Source organism: Lepidochelys kempii, chromosome 6 (genome assembly GCF_965140285.1).
Source record: "Lepidochelys kempii isolate rLepKem1 chromosome 6, rLepKem1.hap1, whole genome shotgun sequence".
NCBI classification, from domain to species: domain Eukaryota; kingdom Metazoa; phylum Chordata; order Testudines; family Cheloniidae; genus Lepidochelys; species Lepidochelys kempii.
The window spans coordinates 121674044-121688095 of NC_136385.1; the positions used below are offsets into that span (position 1 = coordinate 121674044).

The window sequence follows — 14052 nt, forward strand, 5'->3', positions numbered from 1 at the left end:
GCAGAGGCAGCCCAGCTGGGGGCCAGGTAGGGAGTTGGAGATGCTCCAGCGAGCGATGGGCAGCGGGAGGAAGAGGAGCAAACAATGGGGGCAGGGCCTTGGGGGGAAGAGGCAGAGCAGGGGATGGAGCCTTGGGGGAAAGATGCAGGGAAGGGGGCAGGGCCTTGGGGTCTGGTTACCAGCAATTAGAAAGGTGGCAACCCTTACTTAAGCTTCACTTTAAGTTAGGTATTAGTGCCATTTTACCCTTTATTTCTTTGTAACCAATTCTGACTTTTATGCCTCATTACTTGTAAACACTTAAAAATCTATCTTCTTGGAGTTAATAAACTTGTTTTATTGTTTTATCTAAACCAGTGTGTTTGGATTGAAGTGTTTGGGATAACAGGATTTGTGCATATCATTTTCCATTAATAAAATGATGGACTTTATATGAGCTTGTGTTGTCCAGGAGAGGACTGGGCAGTACAAGACACAGATTTCTGGGGGAAAGTTTGGGACTGGGAATTTTCTGGTGTTTCTCTGCAGTGTAATTAAATGGTGGCTGCATACCATGTAGCTGGGAATGATTTACATGCTGGAGGCTGGGTGTGAGCAGACCACGAGTGGTTGCTCTCATAGCAAAACAGTGTAAAAGGCACCCCAGGCTGGATAATTGAGGGGACACAGCTGTTCAACAGTCATAGGGCCAGCAGGCCAGTCAGCTGCTCGGGGTTTCCACAATAGGACTACAGGAGCCTCAAACTGGGGCTGGGTTTCATGGGTCCCAGGTAAGCAAGCATCAGCAGCCTTCCAGATGGAGGGCTGTAGTGAGGCTGCTTCTAAAAACACTCCAGACACAGGTTCGAGACCTGTGGGTCATGATATCACACCCTCCCCTAGGAGTGTCCTCTAGGCAATGTGGATCCAGGTTTCTCAGGGTGGTCCGTATGGAAGGCCCAGGGCAGGAGCATGAATGCTTTCCTCTGGCTCCCAGGTGCATTCCTCTGGGCCATAACCTACCTTGCCAATCAGTCAGGTATCATAATTTGCCCTTAGAGTCGAGGACTTCATGTACAATGTATTTCACAAGGTGCATGTGGACTCCTAATGTATTCCTGTATTGGTGGGGGTGGTGATTGGACTTTATGTGGGAATGTGTTCTCAGTGTACCTTTTCAGAAGTGAGACATGGAACATAAAGTGGACCCTGAGAGTATGACTACACTGCAAATAAATACCTGTGGGTGGCCCATGCCAGTTGACTTGGGCTTCCAGGGTTTGGTCTGAGGGCTGTTTAACTGCAGTGTAGACTTCTGGACTTTGGCTGCAGCGGGAGCTCTGGGACCCTCCCACCTCACAGGGTCCTAGAGCCCAGGCTCCAGCCCAACCCCGGAAGTCTACACTGTAATTAAACAACCCCTTAGCCTGAGCTACATGAGCCCAAGTCAGCTGGCACAGGCCAGCTGCGCGTGTTGAATTGCAGCATAGACATACCCTAATGGATTGAAGGAGCTGAAGCTCAGAGGTGATTAGGTTGATTTGTCACTGAATGCAGTATTAGCCAAGGAATCAATGGTCTTGTATCCAGGAGTGTCTGCCCATGCAGAGATGTTCTGTTGAAAGCCATACCTTTTGTCCTACAGAGTAGGTGGGACCCTGTTGTCTGTGTTTGTCCACGTGCCTTTTTCCTTTTCAAGATGTCCCTTCACCTCCTCTTGGATGCAATGGATGTGTTCTACTAGGTCTGAGCGAGATGGATTGGGGGAGGATGTGGTAGTTGTGGGTGAAGGTACGGGTGGTACCCATAGTTGCTAAAGAAAGGGCCGTGGCCTATGGTGGCTGGTCCACATTATTGTATGAAAACTCTACATATGGTAACAGTAAAGAACAGTTATCCTAGTGACAGTTGATGTAGCTTCATAAGTATTGTTCAAGGATCTGATTGAATCTTTCCGTTTGGACATTTGACTGAGGATTGTAGGCAGAGGACAGGTGCATATGGACTCCTAATAAATGTAACTCCCAACTTCATGCCAGAAGTGGGAAGTAAACTGGGGTCCCCGTTTTGAGCTGGTATGATCTTGGAGGCCATGAAGCTGGACTCCGTTGTTTATCCAGAGCTGGGCAGTTTCCTCTGCAGAGGGTAAACCTGTGCAGGGAATAAAGCGAGCCATTTTAGAAGAACAATCTACTACTGTTAAGATGGCAGTGAACCACTAGATTCTGGTAGTTCCACCACAAAGTCCAAGGAAATGGCTTCCCAGGACCAAGATGGTGTGTCCAGATGTTGGAGGAGACTGCAGGGTTTCTGGCAAGGGATCTTGATGCGGGCACACATCTGGCAGGAAGCTGTAAAGGTCTTTACCGTGGTGTTCATTCAGGGCCACCAGAAGAAATGATATGCTAATTGTTGAGTTTTATATCACCCTAAGTATCTTGCCAAGGTGCTGCGCAGGACACTTGCTGTGCACAGTTGGAGAACTGCCACCCTTGCAGGTCCAGGGGGAATATAAATGCAGTCCTTCACAAACATGATCCCCTTCTGGGTGTCATGTGGTTCTTGGCCAACTCATTGGATGGAATTCTGCAGTCAGAGGCAGAGCAGATGAGTGCAATCAGGTCCGAGCAGGGAGTTGCATTAAGAAAGTTACGGGATTTGCGAATGTGGGCTGGTTCCAGACTGGGGCCTCATGAGTCAGGGTCATATCTTCGGAACAAGGCATTGGCCTTGCCGTTCCTGGGTGGTAAATCAGGGTAAAGTTGAATTGGGAGAAAACTAGGGCCCATCAGAGCTGTCGTTGGTTCAGAGTCTTGGCCCTGTATAGGTACTGCGGGTTCCTGTGGTCTGTGAACACTTGGACCCAAATGATGGGCTCCTTCCAAGTCAAGTCTCCACTCTTCAAAGGCAGTCTCAATTGCCAGGAGTTCCTTGTCCAGGATCTCATAGTTTCACTCAGCTGATGTGAGCATCCTTGAGTCATAGGCGATGGGATGCAGGATTTGCTTGTGTCCATGCCTTTGGGAGAGGACTGCCCTTATCGCTACTAGAGGCCTCTGCTTCCACAATGGAAGCTTGCACTATGTCAGGGTGGGCCAGTACTGAAGCGGTGGTGGAGGCAAGCTGCAATTGCTCATACGCATGCCGGGGCATGGAACTTGGTGTTTTTTTCGGAGTAGGGCAGTGAGGAGTTTGTCTTGTTTTGAAAAAATTAAAAATAAATCTCTGATATTTTTGCCCCTGGCTGAAGTTGTGTGGGGCAGTCATAGTCCCGATGTGGGGGGGTGGTTTTCTGCATTCTTCTTCTCAAAGACATCAGTGTAATCACGATGCTTGCGGGGGAAGTTCCATAGTTCTCCTATTAGACATTTCAGTGCACACAACTACCCCTACTTGAGCCTGATTGGGTCTGGGTGCAACATTCATTGGTTTCTGGCCACGCTGTCAGCAGAGTTCGGACAGGAAGGTAGCTTTATGTTCTCACCAGTGAATGAGGGGGTCATGAAGGTCCAGCCAGGAAATGCGGGAAAATGCAGGAAGTGGATCACAGCAAATTGTGTCATTTCTCCATGTCCCTGAATAATGGCCTCTAGGGCAACAATCTCCTCCATAACTGGACCTGAGGACAGTGGGGAATCATCTGTAGTTTTGGTTGTGTTGAGCATGGCCTTGCATAGCAGGAGTATCTGTAGAAGCTGAAGCTGCATCCATTAAATTGTCTGCTGCTCCTGAATCAATGAGGGCCTGTTGGAGGGCAATATGTTGTGTGTGTGCGTGTGTGTGTGCGTGTGTGTGTGTGTGGTGTCTCCCAGGATGTGCAGCTAGATAAACACCTGCAAATGGGAAGCCTGTGAATGGGGCTCCGGGTGCATCTCAGAGAGGACAAGGGTGCAGGGAAGTTCTCGTCTCTCAAGGTCCAAGGTGGTTCCTCCCACCAGACCTGGGCCAGCCTGTTTCCCCAAGCTCTTTGCCAGGCTGGCATGGCCAGTTTCACCCCAGTAGGTGGTGCTGACACCGCTGCTCCTTTTCTTCAGGTGCGAGTTGCTGGACAGACAGATGTGAGAAGAATGGACTCAGCAGCACCACGGCAGCCACTACTAGAAGCATTGGACTCACCCAAATGGGCCCTCTGCCTTCAGGCAGAGAATCAAGCATGGCAGGCCCAAGTTGCCCAGCTGATCTCAGACAACCAATGGCTGCAAGAGCAAGTGAAGCATCTTAGCACTGAGAATACCATGCTGCAAACACAGCGTGCAGTGCCTTGCCTGCAACAGGGGCCTGCAATACCCTTGCCCCAGTAGTTTGATGGTTTTTAATTTGGTTTCCCAGTTATGTCAAAAGGCCTTTTACTTTTCTCTTTAATATCGTAGCCAATTTGCTCTAAAGCCTCAAGAATAAATCCTTCAGGAAGAGAGGCTGTTTTTTCTACTGCTGTATCAGCTGATCCCTTTCATCAAGCCCCATGCTCTTTGCCAGCAATGCTGCTTCTGAGACCAAAAGCCCCGCTTGGCTCAGTCACTTTGGTCCAGCAGCCTATGTCAGCCCCAAAACACAAAGGGCTACAATGCAAAGCGAAGCAATTTGTGTGTGGATGTTTTGAGATTCTGCATTGTGACCACCCTTCTTCTGGATTGGACTGTCATGGGGTAGAGTCCTCATTGCCAGACTGGCACCTCCTCCTGGTTGTGATGGAGATTAGCTCAAGGCCAATACCTACATTCGCAGTCTGCATACCGACACTGTCCTTGCTCCCACCTACAGCGCCTCTCTCAGCTCCCAGAACTGCAGCATCCTCTTCTCGCCTCAGCCCTCTAGCTCATCATCATCTGTGTTCCCCCCTTCCAGGGATAGGTATATCTGCGCAACAGTCCAGCCACTACCCCAGTGGCAAGCAGGGAGGACCCTGGCAGTGTTCCCTCTAATTTTTCCCACGCATGTGCAGAATGAATTTTATGTGCACCAATATGGAGGTGATAGCTGACACATCACCTCCATATTGGTGCACATAACAAAATTCATGTGGTGGGGGTGGGGCTGAGGGGTTTGGCGTGTGGGAGGGGGCTTAGGGCTGGGGCAGAGGGTTGGGATGCGGGGGGTGCGGGCTCTGGGGTGGGGCCAGGGATGCAGGGTTTGTGGTGCAGGTTGCCCCAAGGCTACAGTGGGGAGAGAGGACTCCCCCAGCTCTCTTTCCCCGCAGTAGCACATGGGCTGGGGGAGAGAGGCGCCTTTCCCCGCCATGACAGCTCCTCGGCAGGTCCGGGCTGGGGCACCTCTCCCCGCCGGCCGGGGCTGGGGCTGGGGCCGGAGGGGAGAGGCGGCAGGTCTGGGGCTAGGGGAGAGGCATCTCTCCCCGCCGCAGCCCTGAGCGGCACTTAATAGGCTGCTCTGCAGCCGCACGGCTTAGAGGGAACTTAGGACCCAGGACCACCCACTACACCAGGCCCCAACCCAGGGACCCTGTAAATAGCATCCTCCGGCTGCTCCTCTGTAACCTCTTTCAATGCCACTCTGTTTCCCTGGACCACTTCTCCATGGCCCCAGCACCTTCTTCGCTGTTATCTCAAGCCTCAGCTGTGCAGTCCCAGGAGCCAGCTACTGCTCTGTCCAAGGTGCTTATAGTTTTCTCAGCCCTCCAGGGACACAGGCCTTACTCCCTGGGCTCCCAGCAGCAACTGACCCTGCTCTGCCCTGCAACTCTTTTTATATGGGTCTGCTGGGCCCTGATGGGCTGTTCCTCACAGCCCCTCTCCTATTGGCTGCTTCCTGTGCAGCCTCCCTGAGGCTCTAGGAATTCCTTCTCTGCCAGTGTGGGGCGGATGCTCCATCACATGGAATCTCTTCTATGTTGTTTGATCTCATTCTTAGGCTGGAAGGGCCAGTAAGAGGCTTTCTTTTACAGGGGCTCTTTTACATGTTGCCTCTAGAACAGAAGTAGTCAAATTATGGCCCGCGGGCCACATAGAATCATAGAAGGTTAGCGTTGGAAGGGACCTCAGGAGGTCATCTAGTCCAACCCCCTGCTTGAAGCAGGACCAGTCACCTATTTCTGCCCCAGATCCCTAAATAGCCCCCTCAAGGATTGAACTCACAACCCTGGGTTTAGCAGGCCAATGCTCAAACCACTGAGCTACCCCTCCCCGGCCCGTGGAACTGTCCTATCCAGCCCCTGAGCTCCTGGCCCGAGAGGCTCGCCCCCGGCCCCTCGCCCGCTGTTCCCCCTTCCACGCAGCCACACCGCCATGTGGGCAGCGTAGCTGCGAGCTCCTGCCGCTCTGAGCAGCATGGTAATGGGGTGACGGTGGCATGCGTGCAGTGGTAGGAGGGGTGTGGGGGTCCAGGGGGCAGTCAGGGGACAAGGAGCAGGGGGCGGTTGGATGGGGCGGAGGTTCTGGGGCAGTCAGGGGGTGGGGAACGGGGGTGGGGGAGTGGGTTGGATAGGGCATGGGAGCCCCGGGGGGCCTGGCAGGGGGCGGCGGGGTGGTGGTGGATAGGTCGGGGCAGTCAAGGGACAGGGAGCAGGGTGGATTGGATAAGGGGTGGGATCCCGGGCGGGTGGTTGGGGCGGGTGATCCCAGGAGTGGGCAGTCAGGGGACAAGGAGCAAGGACGGGTTGGATGGGTTGGGAGTTCTGAAGGGGTCAGTCAGGAGCGGGAAGTGGGAGGGGGTGAATAGAGGTCGGGGTCGGGGGCCAGGCTGTTTGGGGGGCACAGCCTTCCCTACCTGGTCCTCCATACAGTTTCGCATCACGATGTGGCCCTCGGGCGAAAAAGTTTGCCTACCGCTGCTCTAGGAGCACACCTGGCCCATGTCAGTATGCAATTCTGGCAATTGTGATTGATAAGGTCTTCAGATGATGACCATGCTTCCGCTATTGTTTGTTTTATTAATTTGGAGTGTGTCTGTCTTTATGGCCATGAGGCATTTGTTATAAAAATTAAAATGACACAGGCCCCATGCAAAAACAAGTGTGGTCTGTCCAATGGAAAACAGAGTAAATGAGCCCTCCCTCTTGCTCTGAAGCTTGCAAAGCTTTTAGACTGGCCATCCTGGCTGCAAGCTGAAGCTCTCTGGGCATCTCTGGTTTCACACCGGACACCACTCCAGCCTGCAAGGGGAGGCTGAGCTTGTGTAATTTGTGCTGCTTTCCCCTCTGCCTTTCTACACACAACTTCCAGGTGTGTTCTAGTGACAGCGGGGTTGAGGGGAGCCCATGGGGGCATGATCTCCAGTGACCAGAGGAAGCCACTTGACCTGGGTGGCAGAGCTATTTTGACTGGGCCTCCTGCAGAACTGCCTTCCCCCCAAGAATTAAGCAGATCTTGAGGGGGATTTGAGGGAGGGTTCTGGAAGGAGGGGGGCAAATCCCAGAACTGATGGAGTTAGTCAGACATGCTGAACTTCCTCTTCTGCAGGTAGATCTGGGAGAATGGGGCTTAGGTTTTGAAAATATATACTGAGTTTAAACCCTGCCTCTGCTGACATCACCCTACAGTAGCCCAGTGCCTAGGAATGACCTTGAATACAATGAAACTGGTGTTAAGGCCCACTGCTGGTAGTTAAACCACCTCCAACAGGCAAAGCACAGGTCTCAGAGTCACATGAATGTGATAATTACTCCTGGCTTTGCCACCAATTTACCCTGTGACAAGTCACATGTCCCCCAGGGTTAAATCCTGTGAGGTGATGATTGCCTCCTGCAAGATACTCCCGCTAGCTTCACTTAAGGGTGCTTAGTATCTTGCTGGAAGAACTTATCTTGTTGTAGGATCAGGCCCTTAGTAGCCATCTGTCTCAGTTTCCCCATCCAACTAAAAGTGGGGTAGTAATAATTCCCTAGTTCACAAGGGTTTTGGGCAGTTTCATGTTGGAGATCCTTGGCTCTATAATTCCCAGCCATTATTATATAAAAAACCATTAGGCTCTCACTAATTACAAGGAAACCTTGGTAGTTCACAGCTAATGACTGGGAAGCCCAATGTTGTATGCAGTGTGGTTGTAGCCTTCTTGGTCCCAGACCTGAAGAAGAGCTCTAGGGTGGCTTGAAAGCTTGTCCCTCTCACCAACAGAAGTTGGGCCAATAAAAGATATTACCTCGTCCACCCCGTGCCTGTGGGAAGCCCACGGTAAGTTCCTGCAGTCTGTGAATTAGTAAGTGCCACTCATGAGTTTATTGTGACAGCTGTCGTTTAGTTGTAATCTCATCCTTCCCAGCCTAGCTGCACACAGTAGTGTATTCTGTAAACACATGGAAATGCTCTGGGAGCAGCGCACATCTTTTATGGGGTGCCTATGCCCCCCGGGAACTCCCTGGAGTTCTCTGGGAATGGCACTGGCCCCAAGCATGCAGAGCCAGGTTCTCCTGCCATGTTGCATTCTCTTGTGCTGAGCAACTGGTAACAATGCGGGGGGGGGGTCTCAGAGAGGGAGAATGGGCAGGGCACGTTTCTCCCTCTGTACAAAGCGCTCGGTGCCTGCCTGCCTGAAGCAGTTAAATGGGGCAGAGTTAGAGCCCGGCTGGCAGATCGCTGCCCTGTGATATGCCAGCCACAGGGTGACGCAAGGGCTGGAAGGCTCCAGCTGAACAAGCCATTTTCACCTGCGTAATCAACGCTAGCGGAGCTTCAGCAGCCGCAGCTCTGAGCTACCCGCAGCCGCCCGGACTCCGAGCGGCCAGCGCCTCCTCCCGCTGCCTTGAGAGCCAAAGCCGGGAAGCCAGCATGTCTGCGCCGCCGGATCGCCGGGAGCTGCCGCTGTCGGGCTCCGGGGCGCACTGGGCCGGGGCCGGGGCGGAGGAGCGCGCAGCCGGGGCGCAGCGGAGGGATGGAGACGGGGCGCAGCAGCTGCCGGCCGGCTCCCCCGGGGAACACCCGCCCGTTGCCACGGCGACTGCATCCACAGGTAAAAGGCGAGGTACCCAGAGATGCTCAACAAAGGGTGGCAGGCAGCATCCTTCCCCTCCCCCCCGCTGTGATCTCTGCCGGGCTGCTTGGCGATTGCCAGGAGGGAAATGCTAAAGAACCAGAGAGCTTGGCCTTTAAAAATAACCAGGCGAGGGAGTGCGCTTCTACAGCAGCTCTGGGGTGGGGGTGGGGGGTAGGGGTATTTCTGTCCGGACTGCCTGGGCTAGACCGTGATCTCCCTTTCACCTGGGTCATTTCGGACTGATTGGCTGAGTTCAAGGAATTAATTCGCATTTGCTTCGGAGATCCCAACTTGGCCCTTGTTTAATTTCAACATGTGGACTTGATTAATTGAACTTCAGTATTTGGGAGGAGGGGAGTGTGTGTATTTTCTATTTGCTCTTGGGACACAGCTTAATTTAAATATTTCTTGTTGCTGTGTTTTTCCCATTTTCTTGTAGGGGTGTATTTCATGTCGTTTGCTTTGGGGATGTATTTGGTTTCCCTAGGCTTGGGAACACCTTTCATTTGGTAGGTGGGTTAGCAGCAGGCACACATCCGTTAATCAGTGAAATCCAGAGACTTCAGCTTCTGGGAGTTCATGGGAGAATTATATGAGGAAAGTGCTTCTATATTTTCTCTGTGGTTCCCCCCCCCCCCCCTTCCTTTCTCAGTTGCCAGCTGGTGGGGGAATCTAACTAACCATCTACATGTGGGAAGTTGGCTGCTCTGATTTAAATTCTTATCCACTGGGAAACAGATGCCCCCATTTGCAGCTGTACGGTATTAAACTTAGGTTGACTAAGTTGGAGGTGAGAGGCTTGGTATCAACACGAGTCCCAGTTATGCAATAACTGCAGATCCATTAGGAGTAACGTTTTGGGTTGGGTCCCTCTCTGATCTCCTACCATCATTCAGCACAAAAGACTTACTGTCCAGGAGGAACCCACTTTACATGGCCATTTGTTGCCAGCTCTATTGTGGAGGGGCATGATTCCACTTACACACAGCCCTGGCCTTCTCGGTGGGTGTGTGCTCAACATGGATGTTTTGCTGCAGCCTTCCTGGCTGCTTGGTTCTTCTGGGTTCAATAGTGACATGGGGTCTAATGCCCATCAGCTGATGGAGACAGTGTCATACTGTTTTAGAGCTTTGGGCAGGCAGTAAAATCTGCCTGATGTGCTGCTCATTAGCTAACCTTGGTGGTAGGTTGTGAAACATGACTTTATACTGATGAGGGAGGTATATGGCTTGTAATGTAATTGTAAGGGAGGTGTGTGTGTGTGTGTGAAGGGTGGGGATCCCTCAGCAGAGAGATTTTCCTTATAAGTACAATTATACAAATGGCTATGGGGACCTAATCTTTCTTTCTTCATTTGTGGAGAGAAACATGGCAATCCTGAAGCTCAGACTATATAAAGAACAAAGACGGGTGGTTTCTTGCACAGCACAGATCAAATCCCCACTCAGCTGAAAAACTGTGATATTGTCTACATTTAATGAAAGCTTCTTTGGTGTTGAATTTATCTGTCAGGTGCCACTGATGCTCTCGAGAGTGCACTGCATTAGAAAGAGAATAGTTAGCTGGTAAAGAAAATCATGAAGATGTTGCATTTGGAGTAATTTACACAGAGGTGTTATAAATATATGTATGTGTGCCAAACTCGGGGGGGGGGGGGGTGGGAGGAGAGAGAGAACTCAGCAGTACAAATACTAACTGATGCTTACCGGTTGTAGATTGATGAGACCTCAGATTAGCTAATAAATGCGCTAATGTTGTTACATTTTAAAATATTTTAAAATGAGTATACTCCTTCATGTGTATTGTATAATTTTTTTAAAAAAGCCGGGGGAGGGGAGAGAGCCGATAGCACTGCATTCTACAGCACTCCATCCAGTGAATCCACTGCATTCACACACAGCCTTCTCTTTTTGTTGCTATAATATCAGTGGTTTCTACGTTTCAAGTACATAGATCATCGCACTTGTGGTCTCCTTTCACAAGGGGAAGCGTGTTGTTTACATACGCTTTCTGTGTGATTATTTTTAAGTTAGCAAATAAGGGGCATTCGCATGTTGCTAAGTATGTGGAACTGTCTTGTGTTTCTTAAAAACAGTTGGACACTGTTGTTTATAGGGTGGCATCCTGCATGCCTTGCTCAGGTGCGCAATTCCGTTAAAACCCAAGAGCTGTGGGAATAGGCCAACAGGGAGATGCATAGATGCAGCAAATGTCATCATAGAGTAGTTAGCCAGCTAATAGTCACTAGGTTGTGGAGACAGTTGGGGATAGTTTATGCAATAAACAAGACATGCAAGCAAACAAAACAAAAAATCACCAATATGTTTCCCAGTCACCCCCTAGCCATCCTGCTTGTATGTTATATATCCCCTTCCTACACCCTGGATCTGTTGTTTTGCATTTGCTAGGCTATCTGCTCCTTCAGGTAAGAACTGTGTAACCTTAAGTGTTTGAAAAGTGCCCTGCACATTGTAGATGCTACTAACATACAAATAACTAAGAATAATAACAGCATTTCATCATTAGCTGTGCAAAACTTTTTTGTTATGAAATCTGAACCTCGCAAACTTTCCCTGGCTTTGGATTTTGCTATAAACTTGAAATGCAGCCAGGGACTGTTGAAAGGTATGTGAATATTTTCAAGCCAACCTGGGCTCAGTTTTGAGCCAAACCAGCTGCATGTCAAAATGATGTTAGTTGCTTTTATGTGATTTAGGAGTGAAATACAACAATTTTTACAGGGGTTTCACTCCGAGCGTTTGTGTTCAACCAAAGCCAGGGTTGATTGAAACTGAAGAAAAGGTTCACATGAATTCCTGATGGGGAGCTGGAGTGAGATATAGCTGTACTGCATAGAACTCTCATAATTAGACCCTGAGATTTCTCAAGCAAAATCTGGGCTATGGGAAGCTATGGTTTCCACATCTGTTAATTCTCCTGCATGGCTGCTATATTAGAAATCACTAGGGTGACTCTTCATCCCTGGAGGGGCAAGATGAAAGAGGGGAGGTACTGCTTCTTTTATATGTGGCTCAGCCCTTTGTGCTGAGAATGGTCTTCCCCTCCTAAAATGTGAACTTGGTTGAGGGCAGGAAGCACTGTAGGCTGATCTTGCAAGATTAAAACAGCAGTGAGAGATTGCTAAGCATTTGTATGTTTCTGAAGAAAGCTCCATGCCACCCAACACACCATCTGCACATGGATTCTGCTATTTATTTTTGTCCATTGACAGTAATTAAAATTCTTTGGAAAAAAAACATTTCCAAAAATATTGCACAGGCTGAAATCGGGCGTTTCCTGGGAGAAACACAAAAAGACAGAATGGCTAGGGGTAGATTCTGGCCCCCAGTTGGGGTGTGTTAGTGGGGTGAGGTGGGAGTAGGATGCCGGAAGAACCACACCAGAACCCTGGGAGAACAAGTAGGGTATAGGCTGGTGCAGCCAACTGATATCTCCAGTGGGGCAGAAGTGGAACTATGGCTTCTCTCCAATTCCACACAGATTGGCAGGTCAGGGCTGGCGCTGAAAGTTATACATACTGCATTCGAGGCTGGATTAAGGGTATAGGCACTACAGGCCTGTGCTCAGGGCTCCAATTCCCAGGATCGTAAGAGGAGGTCAGAATCTCAGGTTCCATTATTTATTTATTTATGCATTTATTTATTTATTTGAAAGAGTACATTTCTAGCCCACATGCTTGTGAAGAAAAGCTTAAAAATGTGACCTGAATTTAACTGATGCAGGGACATCTGCCTGAGTCTGCAGAGAGCCTGAAACAATCACTCCAAGATGGGAGAACTGCTCCATGCACTGTAGTAAGGTGTGAATTCCAAGAGCCATTGCTCTAGGGGCCCTGCCAACATCACCCCAATAGGATTTGGTGTGTGGCAGAAGAAGAAGAGTACAGCAGGCCTAACCCCCCTACCTACCTAAACAGATATACCCTTGCTGCTGGGTAAGAGCTGGGGCTCACCCCTGTGGCCATTCTCGCCTCCTTGTGAAGGGAGAGGGGACCCCTTCTTCTAAGTAAAGAAAGGACCCTACTGCTGCTCTTGAGGGGAAATGGGGGGCTTGTTGTGACAGCCCCTGTTCCTTTGGGAGGGGCTTCCCTTGCCACTGCTACTCCAAGTTGGGAGAGATGGGGCATGGCACAGGCAGAACCAGAGTGCCCCATGTTGCCTTAAACCGGCCCTGACTGTACCCTCGCGATGGTGTAGCAGCTGGCTCTCCTGCCTTTAGCCATGGTGGCATTCAGCCTGCTTGTGTTTGCAGGCAGTGTGTGTCCCATAGCCGGCGTATTGCCCCTCACGTCCTCCCTAACACAGTTGTGGCTTTAACCCCTGCTGCATAGCCCTTTTGTTTTTAAATACGGTGGTCCTACTTGATTCCTTCAGCTCGACATGTGACAAATGTCCCTAGCAGAAATCGCTGCACAGCCAAGCCCTTAAGGGCAGTAGATTGTTGATTAGATTGATATGCATATTTGAAAGCTCAAAATTAAAACGGAGGGAGGGAAAATGATGCAGATCTTCAGGCAAGGCTGACAGCTGCATCGTGCCCTCTCCAACATATACACGGCAGCTCCAAAGAATAGGCACAAAGCCAGTGGGTCTGCAGCTTCTGCTGCAGCCGCCCACCATTCCCCTTGGCTCCCCTGCACAACGCTTGCTCGCTTGGGCTGTGAATGAGCCGGCGGCACCGTTCGGCCTAGAATACGCCTGCCTTCATGTTGATACAGCTTAGCTCGTAAATCATTTTCATTTGCTCTTTTTCCCTGTGTCTGGGGCTATCTGGGTGCCAGAGACAGCGAGGGCAGCACGATGACTAAAGACGGGAAGAGAATTTTAAATGGTTTTCAGGGCAACAAGCTCTTGAGAACACACTGACGCTGGGCCTGATGCTGGACTCCTAGTCAGGCAAAACTCGCATTGGAGTCAGTGAGTTTGGAGAGTTGGATTGCAACCCATGTAGCTACACTGCACAGGCTTTGTGCACCTACCCTGAACATCAGAACATGGGTGAATCAACAGGTTGCTGTAAGGACATGGTCGTAGTGTCTGTGATAGTCATTTCTGCCCCCTCCCCCTTTCAATGTCAGATATTGAAATGTGTTTTCTTGGCAGATTTTTTCATCCTCCTGCCACTGGGGGT

At 50.4% G+C, this 14052-nt stretch overlaps 1 protein-coding gene across 2 annotated transcripts in view; it reads left to right on the plus strand.

The window, feature by feature from the left end:
* Window positions 1–8439: 8439 nt before the first annotated feature.
* RTN1 (reticulon 1) overlaps window positions 8440–14052 on the plus strand; it is a 202125-nt gene continuing 196512 nt past the window's right edge. The window contains exon 1 of one of the 2 annotated variants that reach the window (XM_073349958.2): window positions 8440–8877. In XM_073349958.2, coding sequence (XP_073206059.1) covers window positions 8697–8877 — 181 coding nt within the window. In that variant the 5' untranslated portion in view covers window positions 8440–8696. The remainder of the gene's footprint in view (window positions 8878–14052) is intronic. The other variant, XM_073349959.2, reaches the window with a different exon arrangement.